Source organism: Epargyreus clarus, unplaced genomic scaffold (assembly GCF_041222505.1).
Source record: "Epargyreus clarus isolate Ecla_fem2 unplaced genomic scaffold, WU_Ecla_fem_2.2 ptg000014l, whole genome shotgun sequence".
In the NCBI taxonomy this organism is placed as follows: Eukaryota; Metazoa; Arthropoda; class Insecta; order Lepidoptera; family Hesperiidae; genus Epargyreus; species Epargyreus clarus.
In genome coordinates, this window is record NW_027332222.1 from 55,706 (window position 1) to 75,197 (window position 19,492).

General features: G+C 43.2%; 1 protein-coding gene across 1 annotated transcript; it reads right to left on the reverse strand.

The window, feature by feature from the left end:
* Positions 1-737: 737 nt before the first annotated feature.
* On the reverse strand, positions 738-17,489 carry LOC140747436 (uncharacterized). Its single transcript, XM_073079890.1, has 14 exons — positions 17,161-17,489; positions 15,328-15,648; positions 14,883-15,248; positions 13,567-14,795; positions 13,229-13,346; positions 12,767-13,060; positions 12,387-12,536; positions 3,123-3,294; positions 2,888-3,028; positions 2,350-2,807; positions 2,091-2,268; positions 1,872-2,002; positions 1,391-1,523; positions 738-945 (listed from the first exon to the last, which is right to left on the reverse strand). Exons 2-14 carry the CDS (start codon positions 15,527-15,529, stop codon positions 738-740), a joined length of 3,780 nt encoding a protein of 1,259 aa, XP_072935991.1. The 5' UTR covers positions 15,530-15,648; positions 17,161-17,489.
* Positions 17,490-19,492: the final 2,003 nt, after the last annotated feature.

Here is a 19,492-nt window from a genome sequence, read left to right on the forward strand (position 1 = left end):
CACTACTAAGTACTGCAAAATTGCAAAATTGTAAAATTAGTTATTAGTTATTGTTAATTTAGTATTTAGAAGTAAGTTTTTCATAAAATAGATATATAACAGTGTAACATTGTAAGAAACTAAAAATTGTAATAAAAGTCCCTGAAAATATATCAGGGGAAAACTAAAATAAAAAAAACCCAAAACTCACTCACTCACTCACTCACAATTTTATTTAGTTTTTGTGTATCCCAGTTTTCGACGCTCTAGAAAGTTAATGGCAAGGTTATTGCATCACCATATACTGCCATAGTTATTTAAATCAATGTTTGCGGGTTAAATAAAATGCCAAGTATAATAAAACATGTTTATTTATTATGAAAAGATTCAAAAATACACAAATCACCCGAGATAAAATAGTTAAGTCGGAGGTGCTCTCTTAAGAAAAATAATTTGACACGGGCTAAGTCTAAGTCTACTCGATCACAACATTATTCATAATAGGTCATAAAACCTACAAACAACCTAAAGATCATCACTCACTCATTGCCTCTGCACCAAAAACTTCACGATATAGTCTTGAAACAATACACATAGTCGAACCTTTCTCAAGATTATTATTAAACGACTAGGACGGCAAGGCTGCAAGTGTGCGATGATCGGGAAGCGATCAAAGGGAACGAATCGGCCACCGGCCGGTGCAAAAGACGACTACCAAAATTATTGTCGGAGGGGAGAGGAGGAGGACTGGAGGGAGGCTAGGGAGGTCGCGCGTCGTCGGCGGCGTCGCGGCGCGTGCGGTAGCGCGGCGGCGGCGCGCGCGCGGGCGTCGCGCGCAGCGCCAGCGGCTCGCGCGCGTCGCGCGGCGCGGGCGGGGGCGGGGCCTCCGCCGCCGCCGCCGCCAGCGCGTCGCCGCGCTCCAGCGACCACTGCCGCCGCAGCGCTCGCGGACCGCTCGCCAAATACCTTAACATTTATAACCGTTACTCAATTATCTCTTAGATACCGTAAAATGGGGTGAATAGGGATTAAGAGGTGAATGGGGAAAAAACTAGGAAAAGTTTTCAACGTCAGAAATTATTTACAATTATATTACAATAACCTACCATTCTGTGTATAATAGTACTAGAATATAACACACAAACACTAAACAAGCCTGACATTAGCTATAAATTGTTAAAACATCATTTGAAAAGTAACCGCCATCACACTGGTCGTATTTAGTGTGAGAAACTTTGATTTTTATAATTTATTTCTTGGGTGCTACAAGGCGAGTGTGTAATAACTATATTCTTAAGGTATAATTTTTACAAGCCAAAGAATACTTCACAATAGTTAGTATTGGGAAATTTCATAGATGAAGTCTATTTCAAAAATAAGTACCCATAGAATAAAAATGAAAATATTTTACCCCTCCGATGGCGCCGAGGTATCGCCAAAGGCGACCAACGTAGATACGGAGGAGCGTAGATAGCGGTAGCGTGCGGGCGGCGCGCGTGGCGGAGGACTGCTGTCAGCCGACACTGCACCGGATCGCTGCCAGGCTAGGTGTGAAAAATATTCAAGAACTTTTGTATACTTCGTTGAAATTACAAAGACAAAACGGTCCGCGAATCTCTTTATATCTCTCTTATATCAGGCCACAGTCTCTGATGCATTAGATACTTCCAAATATTAAAAATGACGTCATAAAATTACGGACCATAAAATGCTGGTACGTAATGGAATTTATCTCAAAAAAATTACATATAAAACAAAGAAAAAGTTAACTTCTAAAATAAAAAAATAAAGATTAAAATGTAGGGATACATAAAAAGGCACAGTGGTGATTAATATTTACCTTAAAAAATAAAAATAAAAAAAATGTGTGGCATAAATTAAAAAGAAATTACCAAATTTGTCCGAAGTGGGTGAGGGATCCGACCGCTGTCGCTCGACAGACGCAGACTTAGCCGCCACGGCGGGGGGCGTAGATGCTTCGCTTTCGTTCTCGCCGTCCGTTTCGAACAATACTTCTTCAGATCTATTTCGATTAAGACACATTTTGTTAGTTATATTCGAGTAAGTCGAACCACGAAGGCCGATATAGGCAAGCTTATAAGGTAACTTACTCGAGCGGTGGGGGCGTGGGCAATGGCTTGTCGAAGCCATCTTTCCCGAGAAGCCAGTAAGTGTGCATAGCACCTTTGCCCTTAACTTGAGTGAGTCCACGCGAGCGTAGTCGGTAGCCGCCTGCCGCCGTTAAACGTTCCGCCGTCGTGGCCGAGACCTGAATCCGCCACGCCGCACCTGTCACAAGAAGTAGAAGTTTTTAACTTTATGTCGATATTAGTTCTGTTCGCTACAGTAAAACAGAAGTGTGAGACTCGCCAGTGGACTCCATGCGCGACGCGGTGTTGACGGTGTCGCCGAAGAGGCAGTAGCGCGGCATGGTGAGGCCGACGACGGCGGCGCAGCAGGCGCCAGTGTGCAGGCCGATGCGCAGGTGCAGCGGCGTGGCGGGCAGGTGCCGCACGCGGAATCGGCCCGCCAGGTGCAGCAGGTGCAGCGCCATGGTAGCGATGCTCTCTGCGTGGTCGCGTGCGCGTATTGGTAGGCCGCCCACCACCATGTATGCGTCCCCGATTGTCTCCACCTTGTACACACGGTACTGTTCGATGGCAGCGTCGAATGTCGTGTACAGGTCGTTCAGTAGGTCGACCACTTGCACCGGAGTGGAGCGTGCTGCGATCGCCGTGAACCCGACTATGTCACTGAAGTAAATTGACACTTCCTCGAATTCTTCGGGTTCTACGCGCATACCGAGCATCAATCGCTCCGCCACAGACCTGATGTGAATATTTTAATTATATAAATCCCTGTTTTAATAAAACCACACCTAACAGATAACAATGCATTGCCACGTTACCTCGGTAACATTCTGTTCAGAAGTTGTTCGGTTTTTTTCTTCTCCATGTCTAGTTGCTCAGTTCGTTCCTTAATTAATTCTTCTAAATTATTGCTATATTTTTCCAACATCTCGAACATGGAATCGACGATGTTGATTTTACTGCAAAACGTTTTGATTTATGAATAGGTAGAACAAAACCAGGCAAAATATTAGGACCTCGAAATCCATTCGAGGAATAGGAGTGGGGGCTAACCGGCCGCGATGCAAATGGCGGAAGATGTCATAGAGGCGGTTGAAATCGGGGCGCAGGTCGGGCGCCTCGCTCCAGCACTGGCGCATGACGCTCACGGCGTCGGGCGGCGCCGCGCCCATCGACACCGACGGCCGGATCAGCGGCGGCGGCCGCGACAGCTTCTCCACGATCTCTGTCGATAAGCACCTCGGTCATCAACTCACAGTGCCATTTTAACATTGTAATTATTCTATCTTTATTGAACATTTGCAAAACAATATTATAAACAAGTAGCATAAATATATAGAGGTAGTGTACGAGCTACTGCACGTACACGTGATGCCAATAATGCGTATTGGCAATTTTTCGTATGTAAGTGCACACATATAGACATTTCATGCACACTCCCATAATTTCACAGTCATCATTTTTACATATTCTACTTAAATAAATTAGTGTAAAACCGACACTCATCGGGATTGGTTTTATTACGCTACCTTTCCCCCAAAACTGTTATCTTAGTTCCTACTACGTAGTGAACGGTACAGTTTTTTGGTCCTTCGAGCCTTTTTTGGTGACAGGTCACAAACGGTGACAGATTTTTTTACCTTTTCACAAACGGTGAACGTGGACTAAAGTGATTTGGACTACATACCAACTTCTATAAAGACTATCGTGTTTAACGGAACATGTGGCAAACGGTCACGAACTCTAATCTTTAATTGTTTGAACTTTAATCTTTTTCACAAACGGTGAAAGTGAGTGTTGTGCTTTCAACCACTTGGACTGTTCCTGCACTGTGAGGCGCTCTCGTCGTAGCACTGCAGCTTTCCAGCTACATAGCAGCAACAAAGGATTAAGTATCCTTAACTCAAGTAAGGTTTTCATAATACTTTAACCAGTCATCATGGATAAGCTAATTCAACACCAAGCTGATATCCTCGACTCGATGCAGCAAATGGAACGTAACTTTAATAAGGATCCTACTAGTCGCAAGACTAGGGATTACATCGAGCAACGGCTCAATAAATTAGATCAACTGTGGGCGGAATTCAAAAAATGCGACGATAAGTTAGGTGCTTACCACGAACAACATCCGTACTTTGAGGGTAATCAATTTGAGCAGGCGAGAGACTACTACAACGCCGTTCGACAAAAAATATCATCATGCTCTGTCACCCAAGCTTTGGAGGTTACAGCGGAGGAAAAACCAGGTCCCTCTCGGCTAACTCCAACGCGTTCCAGCACTGAAATACCAACATCGCAGGTCTCGCAACGACACACAGACACAATCGCTGAGCTTTTAACGTTACAGCGTACCAACTTTAGAGCCTTCAATCGGCTCACGAAATCTATTAATGTGGGTCAAATAAGCGATAAGTGGGAGCTGGAGGACGAATTGAACAACGTTCAATGTCGATGGAAGGCTATAGACGCTTTGCATCTTCAGATAGACAACATCCTTCAAGGGTCCGATAGAAACTATGATGAGGAGTTTGAATTCTATGAAACATCATTTAAGTCAATTAAACGAACACTTCATCTTAAGTTAGCCTCTACTGCGCACTTACATCATTCCACACCACAGTTGGATATACCTGTGTTCACTGGTAGGTACACACAATGGCCTACATTCCATGATCTTTTTTGTGAAAGCATACACAACAACAACCTTCTGACTAAAAGCCAGAAAATGCAACATTTGAAAGGAAAGTTAAAGGGCGAAGCCGAACGCCTTGTACAGCACCTTCACATATCCGCAGATAACTATGACGCCGCATGGGATCTGCTGGTGCACCGATACAGCAACCCACAGGTCTTATTTACTAAAAATATTGAGATCTTTCTAGCACAACCCATTATACATAAGCAAACTGCTAATGAAATTAAACGTTTGTATGATGTTTCTATGGAATCCATACACGCTATCCAAAATCTGGGAGTCGATATGACAACCTGGGACCCCCTGTTAGTTCATATAATAACTAAAAAATTAGATCAAAGTACATACACGGACTACAAGGAGTCACGTAAATCTCCACGTGACTTGCCTTCGCTTACAGAACTTATGCAGTTTTTAGAGAGTAAGTTTACCGCTCTCGAGCCTATACACAGGGGAGAAAAAACCTCTCCTCCTGTATCTAACAAGCTTTATTATAATCAGCCTAAAATGCTTAATTCTAAGCCCAATCGTACACCATATTTTAATTCAAGTAATAATTACAAACGGGAATATGTCAGCTCAACTACTTGTAACACGTGGTCATGTCCATTTTGTAATCAAAGTCATGTTTTATATAAGTGTTTTAAATTTAATAAATTAAAGCCTGACGCAAAATTAAAAATAGTTAGGAAATTACAAGTTTGCGAATGTTGCTTATTTAGACATTACGACACACAATGCAATTCAACTAAAACGTGTAAATACTGTCAACGCGAACATCATACGATGTTACATGATGCCTTTATTCAGGGTTCCGCAATGCAAACTCGTATTTCGAACGCCAATAAATCGCAATCTGTTCATCCATCTCATGATATTGTCGCAAATTCAGCAGGGACCAGTCAACCAACGGTCAACCATGTAGCTACAGATGATGAGGAGATTTTGCTTACAACCCTGTCGCTGCGTGTGAAGGCCGCAGATGGCACGTTTGTTACGTTACGAGCTCTTCTCGACCAAGGTTCACAAATATCTTTAATTTCAGAACGCGCGGTTCAATTGTTAGGCCTTCCGAGACAACGATACTACGGAACCGTATCGGGAGTAGGTAACGGCACGCGACAAAGCAAGGGGATCGTAACGCTCGAGTGTAACTCTATTCACGATGACTACGAGTTTACTACACAAGCTTTAGTTATTTCGTACGTAATAAATAATAATTTACCTAACTGTACTTTTGTTAAGAGGGCTTGGTCACATCTACAACACATTAACTTAGCAGATCCGGAATACAACGTGTCCCGGCCGATTGATCTTCTGTTGGATGCTAGTGTTTATTCGGATATTATTATGAGTGGTCTGATTAAGGGCCCTAACACGGCGCCAATAGCTCAACAAACGAAGTTAGGGTGGATTTTGTCGGGTAACGTTAAGACTTTTAACTGTCACGTAATAATAAATAACGTACCAGATTTGTCTCAATACTGGGAACTAGAGGAGGTTAAAGATACTACTCCTAATTTATCGTCTGAAGATCAATATTGTGAGGATTTATATAAGTCTACAACTAGGCGTTTATCAAATGGTAGATATGAGGTTGCTCTTCCCATGAAGCCAGACTTTCAACTAAAGTTAGGTCTTTCTAAATCGAAAGCCATAGCTCAATTTCGTAACATAGAGCAAAAAATGTTAAAAAATTCGGAGTTTAGTCAAAGTTACGTAAACTTTATGTCCGATTATGAGACAATGGGTCATATGAAACAGGTGATAAATAGTAATATGACCTCATGTTATCTTCCGCACCACGGAGTAATCAAATCTGATTCCTCCACAACTAAACTACGAACGGTCTTTAACGCATCATGTAAGACATCATCAGGTAACAGCCTTAATGATTTAATGGAACGCGGCCCTAATCTGCAAAAGGACTTAACGAGTCTCATCATCAACTGGCGCCGGCATAAATATGTTGTGACGGCAGATATAGAGAAGATGTTCCGGCAGATACTTGTAAGAGAAGAGGATCAACATTTACAGCGCATTATCTGGAGGTATTCCCCTTCAGATACAATGACGGATTATCAGCTGGCAACAGTCACATACGGAACAAAGGCCGCTCCATACCTTGCCATGCGGACATTACATCAGCTAGCCATTGACGACGCTAGTAAGTTTCCTTTAGCTGCGGAAGCGTTAAAGAATTCCTTCTATATGGATGATCTTCTAGAAGGTAGTGATACTATTGATGGCGCGAAGATTTTACAATCACAGATCATCAACATATTAAAAGGGGCGGGAATGAACATTCGGAAGTGGTCCAGCAACGCTCCCGAACTCGTTAACGACCTGCCGTCCGATCAAATTGACACACCGTTAGATTTTAAATGTTCGGAAACACGAAAAACGCTAGGTATTCGTTGGAACGCGCATTCCGATACATTTACATTTCAAAATAAATTTGACGATCTATGCGATGAAGAAAAGTTAACTAAAAGGGCATTACTGTCTCATATTGCAAAAATATTTGATCCGCTAGGATGGTTATCGCCGCTCACTATTAGAGCGAAATTATTGTTTCAAAAAACATGGTCGGATGAGAACATTTCGTGGGATGATATAGTTTCGGACGCTGTTAAAAATGAGTGGATACAAATAAAATGCGATTTTCAAAACTTAAATAACATTGAAATTCCTCGATATATAGGTAGTAACAATTATTATGAAATACACGGGTTTTGTGACGCTTCGGAAAAAGCTTACGCGTGCTGTGTGTACATTGTTACTAGAGACAATAAGGGCGCTTGTACATCAAGGTTGCTAACGGCAAAAACTAAAGTAGCTCCTATAAAAAGTAAAAAATCTTTACCACGACTTGAACTATGTGGTGCTCTTCTTTTATCGCAGTTATTCAAGCAGATAACTAGAATTTATACTGCATCTAACATTGATATTTACGCGTGGACAGATTCGATGGTGGTCCTCGGATGGATTCACGGTGATGTTAACCGGTGGAAATACTTCGTTGCAAATAGAGTGCAAAAAATTATAAACATTGTTCCTGCATCACGTTGGCATCACGTCAAATCGGAGCATAACGCCGCTGACTGCGCGACAAGGGGCCTGACCATGAAACAGTTAACGAATCATTCTGCGTGGTGGGAAGGCCCAGAATGGCTGGTAGATTTTGACTCGAACCTACTTTGCAATAAAAAATATCAATCTCCTACTATTGAAACTAAGAAAGCCAGTGTGAACGTTGCTTTATATGACAGAAATTCATTTATTATAAAATTATTAAACGATTGCAGTTCAATAACCCGCGCGGTGACAACAATAGGCTGGCTCTCACGTTACATCCGGTGGATTCGCGACAGACAAAATACGTCACGACGTAATTATTTATCAGTAAGCGAAATGAACAATTCTTATAATTTAATTATTAGAACGGTTCAGTATATGGAATTTCAGGATGATATTTATAGATTAAGCAGAGGGGAACATCTACGAAAGAGTAGTAAACTATTATGCCTCAACCCTTACATTGACCAATCGGACGGGCTTTTAAGAGTTGGAGGGCGTCTGAATAATTCAAGATTACAACAATCATCTAAGCACCCGATAATTCTCCCAAGCCACAATCATTTAACCGAACTCCTAATTATTCAGGCACATTTAATTACATTACACGGAGGACCCAGCTTGACATTGTCGTATATTCGGGAAAAATTTTGGATAATTAGTGGTCTTCGCACTGTTAAAAGGGAACTCCGAAAATGCGTCAGATGTCGTCGTTTTAATACTAGTGAAAAGAATTCACAGATCATGGCGGACCTACCGGAGCCCCGTGTTACAGTTTCACGTCCTTTTACTCACACGGGCGTGGACTTTACTGGTCACTTCGAGATTAAGGCCAACAAGGGACGTGGAGTGAAGACTCTAAAGGGGTATGTCGCCGTCTTCGTGTGTCTAGCAACCAAGGCCGTTCACTTAGAACTAGTGTCGGACCTAAGTACTCCAGGTTTTTTGGCTGCATTCCGCCGGTTCTGCGCTCGGCGTGGAACACCAAGTCACGTGTACAGTGACAATGGTACGAATTTCGTGGGAGCAAATCGGCTACTCAAAAGGGAGTATCACGAAATTCTACAAACTATAGATACTCGGTTCTTCAATGAGATCAGGGACTACAACGTACGTTGGATTTTTAACGCGCCAGCTTACCCTTCGGCAGGTGGACTTTGGGAGGCGGCCGTGAAACGCATGAAATATCATTTACGTCGTGTAGTAGGTGAACAAAAACTCACCTACGAAGAATTTATCACTCTATTACAACAGATCGAGGCTTGTCTTAACTCACGACCGCTCATCAGGTTAACTGAAGGTCCTGATGACCAATACCTAACACCGGGTCATTTTCTTATTGGGGACGCGCTCATTTCACGACCACAAACGGATCCACATCACATCAACTTAACAACGCGATGGCAAATGGTACAAGCTATGCACAAACGGATATGGAAATGCTGGTCAACAGATTACTTGCAACAGCTGCAAATAAGATCTAAATGGAACTATCCCCACAAGAACATAAAGATTGATGACATTGTACTCATCAAGGAAGACAATCTTCCCCCCGGGAAATGGGCATTAGGTAGAGTAACGGCCGTGCATCCCGGTAAAGATGGTCATGTTCGCGTGGTTTCCTTAAGAACTAAGAACGGAGAGATTAAAAGACCTATCCTGAAGCTGGTTCTCTTACCAGTGAAGGAGGATGAACAGTCATTCGTGATTGATGACGTACAGCAAGCTACGTCCGATGAGAAGGTCGCCCCGAACAGTCGTGATTCTAAACAGAAGCGTTCTAAGACTTCTAGACGTTCTAATCGACTTGTTAACTTTATGACATTTTTACTATTTTTCTTTATTTTATCTCCCGTGCAGTCTAAGAGTATGTTTAACGTGACATACTTGAACGGTAATCAAAGTATTTATTTTGATCGTATTTGTGACATTAATGTAATACAGGATGAATGGAAACTTATTGTCTATTATAATATGACTACATTTTGGACGGGATTAAACAATATACGTAATTACGTCACTCGTTTAGACACGCAAGCTAATGGTTCCATGTTACCGTCTCAATATAAAAGCATTTTATATCAGTTGCAACACGACCTAACGGAAATCGAGCATTACAACAGCTTACTTAGGAGTCAGATTGGCAAGAGAAAGAAAAGAGGCCTAATAAATGGCATTGGGTATTTGGCTAACACGTTGTTTGGCGTCCTCGATGAACGTTTTGCGAGGCAGTATGAATTAGATATTAAAAGAATTTCACTTAATGAAAATCATTTACAAGCACTTCTTAGAAATCAAACCTCAGTCCTTGAGGGGCAATATAACGTACTTCGTAGGAACGAAAACATAATGAATAAACAGTTTGGAATTTTAGATAACCATCTACGTGCTGTTTCTCTTTCTTTGAGTGAAGTAGAAACAGAACTCAATATCGTTTCTTCAAGTTTAAGTGCGAGTATTGTAATTTCTGGTTTAAAACGTATACAAGAGAATTTAATAAATATGATGACGGATATTTCTCAGGGGCATATAGACGTACATTTGCTACCGCCTGAGCAACTGTTGGAACAAATAAATGTAATATACAGTCATTTGCAGGGGGACTTAGTGTTGCCTGTCGATAAACAGAGTATTAGGGAACTTTACAAGCTGATGAAGGTTAGTGCTAGGGTTGGTGCTCAATATTTAATAATGGAAGTAAAAATACCTCTAGTTAAGAGGGATCCCTTACAATTGGATAAACTTTTGAGTTTACCTCACAAATATTATTATACTATAACTAATTTTCCTTACATGGCATTTAATCTTCAAAAGAATTTACTTATTTTTCTAACAGAAACTGACATACAGACTTGTACACATTATTTAATTGACTCTCTACTATGTGTCCTTAACAGACCTATTTATGAATTACCAATTACGAAGTCTATCTGTAACATAACGATTAATAATAAAACAATGTGTAGTACAAAGGTGTCGGCTTGCGAGGAGCGCTGGGTCAAGTTGCATGCTAGTAACAGATGGTTGTTCTCGTGTTGTGAGAAATGCTTAGTGCGCATATTCTGCCCAAATGGAATGCAACAGAGTTCATTGACAGGGAATGGTGTTCTGGACATCGGTTCAGGTTGTGTCCTAAAGAGTAATGATTTATCTATTTATGGTCACAATGAAAACTTGCTCAGTCATGTCTACGTGCAAAATGATATTCCAAGTATTCCAGAGATTTCTGTCCTTAATAAAATTTTCAACTCCTCGTTTGGTGAGCATTACGTTCCTGAGAATCATACAGATCAGTGGAACAAACTAAGAACTCAAATAGATAGTCTACAAAAAGAATCGAGTACAACCTTGAGCGTTCATGATATTCACCAGTATACAGTACTGTATTTAACTTTAGTAGTTGTCCTACTAGCAGGAGGAACGTACTCAGTTGTAAGGTGTAAAGCTCGACGACGAATACTTCAGCTATCCAACGTTACCCGTAACACGGTAAAACGGGCAGCGACGGAGGTCGTTCAGAGTCACTCGGACTCGCCAGGAACAAGTGGTGTGCAAATGGTTACACTTAATATCCCTCGTATTGATAGTGAGTTATAGGTGATTATAGTGCCGTCATAATAGTGCGCGTTGAATAAATTGAACTGAACATTAACATAACCTAACTTTAGATTAATTATAAGAAAATAATGGAATCACCTTGTTAACGCACGTAAAATGATTTTATAACATTTTGATTAACTCATTATAATTTTGTATTCGTTCATTATTTTGCAGAAACGTACTTACATACGAACTTAACGAGTTCATGCTTCTTAATTTTAGTTTTTTTTTAATAATTATCGGTTCTCTTTACTCATTTTGAGTCGGCAGGATGTACGAGCTACTGCACGTACACGTGATGCCAATAATGCGTATTGGCAATTTTTCGTATGTAAGTGCACACATATAGACATTTCATGCACACTCCCATAATTTCACAGTCATCATTTTTACATATTCTACTTAAATAAATTAGTGTAAAACCGACACTCATCGGGATTGGTTTTATTACGCTACCTTTCCCCCAAAACTGTTATCTTAGTTCCTACTACGTAGTGAACGGTACAGGTAGATTAAAAAAAAACATTTTTTTGTAGGGTTTCTGCTACTCTACTAAGTAAATAAGACTGCATTTGAGTAGAGAATGGATGTGGGTAGAGAATTAATACTTCTCATTATCTCATAATAAACATTATATGTAATGTCGCTGTTTTAGCCGATAATTAATATAAGGTTTACAAACTTTACGCAAAATATGACTCGAATGAGTTTGCATTAAGGTAATTATTTTTTTATTTGGTATTTTCATTTTTTTGGTCTCTCTCTCTCTATTATAGTATTTCATTTGTGTTGCAATTATCCGAATAAATGTTTCTTTCTTTCTTTCTATTTTTTCCGTCCAAAATAACTTTCATTTCGTATGCTTGTATCCTGGCACGGTCCACTGTCATTCTCGATACGCGTCCAGCGAACAATTGGTTCGCTGATATCGATATTTGTTTTACCTTCGGGTGTCAAAGCGAGCATACAGTAGGGTTCGCCGCGCACGATGACCTCCTGCATGATGATGGCGAAGGAGAACACGTCGCCGGGCTGCGAGCCGCCGCACTCGCCGTGAGCCTCGCGCAGCAGCTCCGGCGCCGTCCACAACAGCTCTGTAACGTAAACCGCTCCACGAGTTATCAGCTACATTTATTCAAATAAAACTTATTTTTATAAATTGTGTCTCGGATACGACGATAATAATCTGGTCCTGTAGGAATTTAATGAAATGAGTATAGATATTTTGGGGAACAACATTTACGAACTTTGCGATTCATTTAGCACAAAGATTAAGGCTATTTTTATGCACTAAAAATTAGATAGTATACAACGTAATATTGACCTCGAGCGGCACGCGGCGGCCGAGGCAAGTTTTGCGCGCGCGTAAACGCGGCGACGCCGTAGTCGGTGACGCGCAGCACCCAGCGCGAATCCACGACGCAGTTGCGCGACGTGAGGCGGCCGTGCAGCCGCAGCGGAGACGCGTGCAGGTAGCGCATGCCGCGCACCAGGTCCGTCAGCAGCGACAGGCGGAAGGTCCAATCCAGGCGGATGTCGTCCGCCACCAGCACGTCCTCCAGCGAGCCGCGCCCGCACGCCGCGAACACCAGCGCGGGCCGCGCTTCCGGAAGACACCCTGCACATGCTCATCACACTTTGTCCTCCTTCATCTAACTTTCGGTATTGATACTGCGATTATTTGAATTAACCAACCGACTGCTTTTAAAACTTGACACTTCGAAGTATAGTAGATGAAATGAAATACTATTTACATCATATGCTATATACTAGGACATTTGTTTACCGATAAATGGATTAAGATTCTCGTGACGCAGACTCTGCATGACGAGCAGCAGGTCGGTGGCCTTGCGCCGCAGCTCCAGCACCGCCGCCGGCAGCTGCTTCACGTGCACGGGGTCTCCCTGGCGGGGCACACGACTCACGACTCACTTATATATTTTTACTGTACTACCCAATTTTTAATCACTAATTCTATTATGAATAACTAAATTTGACTTCCCGTTCTTATATATCTAATGGCTTTGGCATTATATATCTAACGGCATTGGTTTCGGATCAAAGGGAATTCGTACATCATCAAAACATCATAAAAAAAAACGATACAATCAGTCAGTTACGTACTTTATATCTGATCCGAGTGTCAGGGGCGAGCCGCGTAACGCTGCAGGTGGAGGAGGGCGCGGAGGGAGCGCGCGGCGGCGGCGGGCGCTTCAACAAGTCCGGGCGCTCGGGCTCCGGGCCTGCGAACTCGTGCAGCTGCTGCAGCCACGACAGCATGGTTTCCATGCCCTCACCTACCCGCCGGCCCTCGTCCGCCGGGAACGTGAAGTCGGCTGGCGCTAGCAGGACGGCGGCCCGCGGGCGGCGCCGCAGCCGCCGGCGGCGCGAGGCCGCGCGCGCCGCCGCCGCGCCGCCCGCCAGCAGCGCCAGCACGCCGCACGCGCACAGCGCGCCCACGGCGCCCACCGCCGCGCTCGCCGCGCCCGCGTTCTCCAGCTCGCGCTCCGCTCCTTCCACCACCTCCCAACGTTCCAAACCATCGGTAGTGTTAATTACATCCACTATTGTATTCCAGTCCTCCAAGCTGTTTATGTTTCGGGTTAAAGTAGTTGAAAACGTAGCTACTCGTTTCCAAGAGTGCGTTTCGATTTTAGACGAATATTCGTACAAGAAGTAGGCTGTTCGAAAAGTTTCCATTCCAGTATGTTCTGTGTATGCGTATCTTTGACCGATCTCTATCGCTTCACGGTACACATCATTGAAATCGAAAGATTTTGAAGTAGTTTCTTCAAAATCATTACTCAGTAACAAAGTACGATTATAAAAAGATTTGTCTAGTTTCTTGAATAGCAACCCTATGCTACCGATGCTACGCTTCTCCGTTTTTCGACGTTTTCGAACCAAATTCTGTGATTTTAAATTTAATCGTGAACTAGTCTTATCAATTTCGTCCATTTCTGACTGGAGCACGTTAATAGGTTTCCTAGTACTTGTGACTACCTGAGACACTGATATAAATTTTGCAGTCCATGTAGCGGTAGGTAACGACTGAATTTCATTTTCGTATTTTGGTGCTGCGACCGACGACGGCGACGTAAAAGATTTTTCAAATAATTTAGAATTGGATGTTGAACTAACAGTTCCCGGGACCGTAGATAACGGAATGTACGGGGTCATTTCTTTTTTCACGTGGGGCAAACTCATAGCGGGAAATCCATTATTATTATTGGTATTATGAGGTGATGTTGTTTCTGATGGTTCCACTTCATCAATGTGCAAGAACAGAAGTGCACCGAGGCCGATATATTCGCTTACTGAGGAAGAATAATCGGAAACGCAGAAAAGTGAAGCTGTAAAAATACAAAAGAGTTGTTAATATAAGTGTCAGTTCACATACTACCTATATATTAAGATTGTGGCAACCGACAGATACATACCGTGCGGGTATGAAGTAGTTTCATCATAGGAGACAATCGTGCGTAAAACTGTCACTCCGACATGAGCTAGGGAGGATTCAATTTTACGTAAAGCAGCCGAACATTCGGCTCCTAATGCAATGTCCTGGGAAGGAAGCAGCACCCGGCGCCAGTTCAACCGTTTCGCCAGCTGCGCGACGGCGGCGCCGCGAGCGTCGGGCGCGGCGCACGCGGTCGGCTGCGGCCGGCGCAGCACGCGCGACGCCGCCGCCAGCGCGCCGCACACGCCCGCGCCCGGGCGCCCCGTGCACATAACGCTCCCGCCCCCACTCAGCGTCGCTAAGGCATTTTGAGCGATCGCGGTGCGCCAGTTTTTCCCGCAGGTTTCTGCGGAAGAGAAAGAGGTATCACCTCAGACGTTCCGTTCGACATTTGTAGCACAGCAACTCCAGTCGATCGAACCGACCATCGTAGCCGAGAATACGTAGCGGTCGGGGCAGCGCCGCGGGCCGGCCCGCGTCGCCGGCGTAGGCGCGCAGCCGGCGCTCGGAGAAGGCGGCGGGGTCGCGCAGGCGGCAGGCGGAGCGCAGCACGAGCAGCGCGGGCGCGGCGGCGAGCGCGGACGCGGCGGCCGCGGCGAGCAGCAGCAGCAGGGGGCGGGCGCGCATGGCGCGTCAGGCGCGTCCGGCGGCCGCCATGCCCGCGCGCGCCCGCCGCGCTCCGCTCCACCGCACAGATTACGCACCGCGCGTCACCACCCGAGATCAAAGGGGGCCTTCCGTTACTCCTGTTATACAAATATAATTTGATCGATATTTACCTCGCGATCTCGTTTGGTGCACCTTATTTTAATTTATATAAAGTTAACAACCAAATAACATTATTACTTATACTTATAAAATAAGTAGCTTAAAATATGACTGTAACAATTATAAAAAAATATATACCCATTTCCCTGAGTGGGTACTTAGCCATAGTTTTTGCATAACTTAAGTAAATATATTTTTAAGTAAATCCCATTATTAGATCCCATTAAAAAGACAGCAGCTGCTTTATGTGCGACGGCCGTCCTTTATTTTGTAGTTGATGTGTTTAGTTTAGTCTAAAATCTATAATAAAGTCCCGGAAGTGCTTCGTAACCTAAAAAATATGACAGAATTCAAGACGGAATTAAAAAAAATGTTAACCGATAAATGTTATTACACAATTCATGAATTTCTTACTGACGCTGATATATGACTTTTATTGTATTTAATAATAATTTAATAAATAAGTTATTTTAAATGAATATTGTAATCAATAATTTAATGATTTAATAATAGTAATAATTATGCATGTAAATAATGATAATGACACTTTTTTTTTAAATATCTCTAATATGATTTATTAATTATGTCATTTGTATACCCAAAAGGGTCAAATATAGCGCACTTTATATAACCATGTGAACACCTGTAAGACCTATATTTACAAATAAAGATTTGATTTGATTTGATTTACATCAATGTAAAGGTACCTGTATTTACAGGTACCTATAACTTATTTACCCTTTACAGTACTTTACTATTAGTAACTCTTTATTAATCTGTGACTATACTTTAAAATAAATATTTTATATACCTATTTTTACTTCTATTTTACTTTTACTTTGTCGGAAGTTTTGATTTGTAGGTATTTAACTAGTAGGTAGCTTCACGCTTCCACCTTCACGTGAAGTTTACTTTATGAGTTAAGTGATAATAATACGTATAGCCAAGTAAAGTAGGAATAACTAAAGAATAACAGGCAGACATGCGTGAATGGTGAGGATCACGATTAAAATAGCAGAGGATTTCACTATGCATCGGATTTGAAGAAGAACATGTATGAATCTGTGCGATGAAAAGGGAGTTGCTTGTTTTATATAATACATATTCGTTGTTTATAACAATATTTATTTAAAACAGGTACTATAGGTATTCACACTATAAGCAAATGAAAACGGTTATATAAAAACTAGTGTAAATATATATTAACTTTTTCCCTTTGTATTTAACCGTAATGTAGAAAAAAGTGACAAATAATTTAAAGAAATCTTGTGGGTTTAGACTCTCTGGAACTACATTTTTATTTGTGCCTGCTCTTTTCAGATCTGCATCTTTGTTATCGTGCGCTTATTACTTTTCTACGTTCGCGTATAACGAAAGGTTATTACCACTTATAACTTAAATTATAGGTCTGTGCTTAAATCATAATAAACATCATAAAAACTAGAGCATGAGAGCGGAGATAATCGGAGTTATAAAACTGAAGCTGTGACCTCGGGTCGTCGGCGGGGTGACACACAGAACGCTAGTATTTCGTCCGATTTAGAAATGGGGTCGCGCAACACGTTGTAAATAAACCTCGCACGGTCCGCCGCGCGGCGCGGAGTGCGAGGCGGCGAGCAGGGCGCGCCGCGGCGCCGCTGGCCGCTACGTACGTTCAATGCAGCGCAAGGAGCCGTCGCGCCGGGCGCGCCCAGACCTCGCTCATCGAGACCTCCGACGATGATAGTCGTGGAGTCATCACCGAGCCCACAGCTCGAGCTTCACCGAGCGTCGGGTCGCGAGCGGCGTCGGTGGCGGGGTCCTCGGCGGCTCGGGCGCGCTGACTGAGCGGCGGCGGCCGGGAGCGCCGCGCATGCGCGCCGCCGTCGCCGCCCGCCGCCACTCCGCCCGCAGCACCCGACGCCGCAACACAGCCGCCCGCCCTACCACCTTGAACTTTGCCAAACTACTCACGAACGTAATCGACCCCGTTGAATTGCTTAACGTCGAGAGTCTTTAAATTATAACTGAAAGCTTCCGTAAGTTGTATCCACTTTCTGTAAGTTGGTAGCGCTCGGGTCATAACGCTTCAAGGTATAAAATATTAGCTACGAACCGGCGCTCGAGGAGAAGCCTCTCCGGGGCGCGGTAAGAACATGACAGGGTGCACTGAAACGAAAACCTGTCTCCGCTTGAATTCACAATAACATTAGCTTATCGAAGACTGACAAGAGTGAGTGTGAAGCTTTTACATAATGTGTGTACGATTACGGTTATCTAACCGTACACACAATTCAAATATGCGATCATTCCTGGTGAAGGATTGCAGTTGCGTTGCGTCGCATTTGCATATGTATAGGAAAAAGAGGAAATTTTCATTATTGAAGCGAACATATTATAAATAATAATATATAGGTAATAAATGCCATGTCCCTGTAGTTCCGGAACTAGAATAGGGCTACGGTATCTCCTGCCTGTCGTAGAAGGCGACTAAAAGGGAGCTTCCGGGGTTGCGGGCGGCAAGAGTGGGAGCTCGAACCGTCCAGTAAGCGACCCCGGGAAGGACGGCGGTACGTGTGGTCGCATACCGTCGTAAACACTACATGATGTGGGAGGAGAGAAAACTGCTCCCCAAGGGTAGAGCCCGATCGGGGTATCGCGCTTGGAGGGCTCCGGTTGTGTTCCGTCGGAGATCCCGGAGTTCTCCAACAAGCGTTGAGGACAGCCACTGGGGGGGTTTTAGTGCGGTAAAAATCCCACATAACCCGGCGTCGCTCCCACGTCGTCGGGTACCTTTTGAAGGTTTCCCCCTCGAGAAGAAAAAAAGAAAAAAAAATGCCAAGAGAATAATTGTGGAAACGAAGACAGATAAGGAAAGAGATTTGAGCACTAAAGGTTTAAAAAATGGTAGAACCTACTGTGGATCGAAAGCCGTCACACCTATTTCTGCTTAATAACAGAACTGTGAAGGACTCCTGTATTTTAGTTTGAAGGTAGGCGGAATACGGATGAATATAGTCGTCACATATGGATGGATGGAGGGAATACGGATGTCTATAGGTGACAGTAGTCACTTAATGTCAGGTGGACTGGCTGCTCGATTGCTGCTCCAATGGTGTAAAAAACTATAATGTATTTTAGCGCCAAATTGACATATGCTTTTAACGCGGATTGAATGTAGAAGGCACACGCGTGCTCACTAAGTAGAGAAACTCAGCGAATACTGTTGTTATACAAGGGCGCGCCCGGCACGCGGCGTGCCGGCGGTGCCGGGCGCCGAACGATTCTACATCGTTCTACTTTAGCTAAGCTTCCAGTCGACCTCGACATATGCTTCTAATGATCGAAGAACACGAATGGGGTTCGAGTAGTCTACTAGGCTTCGCGACTAGATGCTACGGTAACATAATTGATATTGAACCAGTGAACGCACTCGGCGTTTCTCCGCCTCTGAGAAGTTTCATACATTAATATGAAGCTTCTCCGAGGCATTGAAACGAACAGATTATCTATGTAAATAATCGCGTTGCTCGAGTGCCTATATGTTGTTTATGAATTATTCTTGTGACTGACTCAGACAACAATCATAATTATGCCACCTAATGTAGTTATCTTACAACGTCTTATATGTTTTTTTACGGATTGTGGTAATAATAGGAAATGAATAATAGTAGAAGTAATAGGAGGATAGGAGACTAAGGAGAAATGATGAAGTGGACAACAATATGCTTGTCACATGAGGTGGATGTCACGTCACTTCCGATGTCACGTTACTCCTTTAGAAATAGCCTGTGCACATAAAATTCGTCTTGCAATTTGCCCTAAACATAATAAAACAATTAG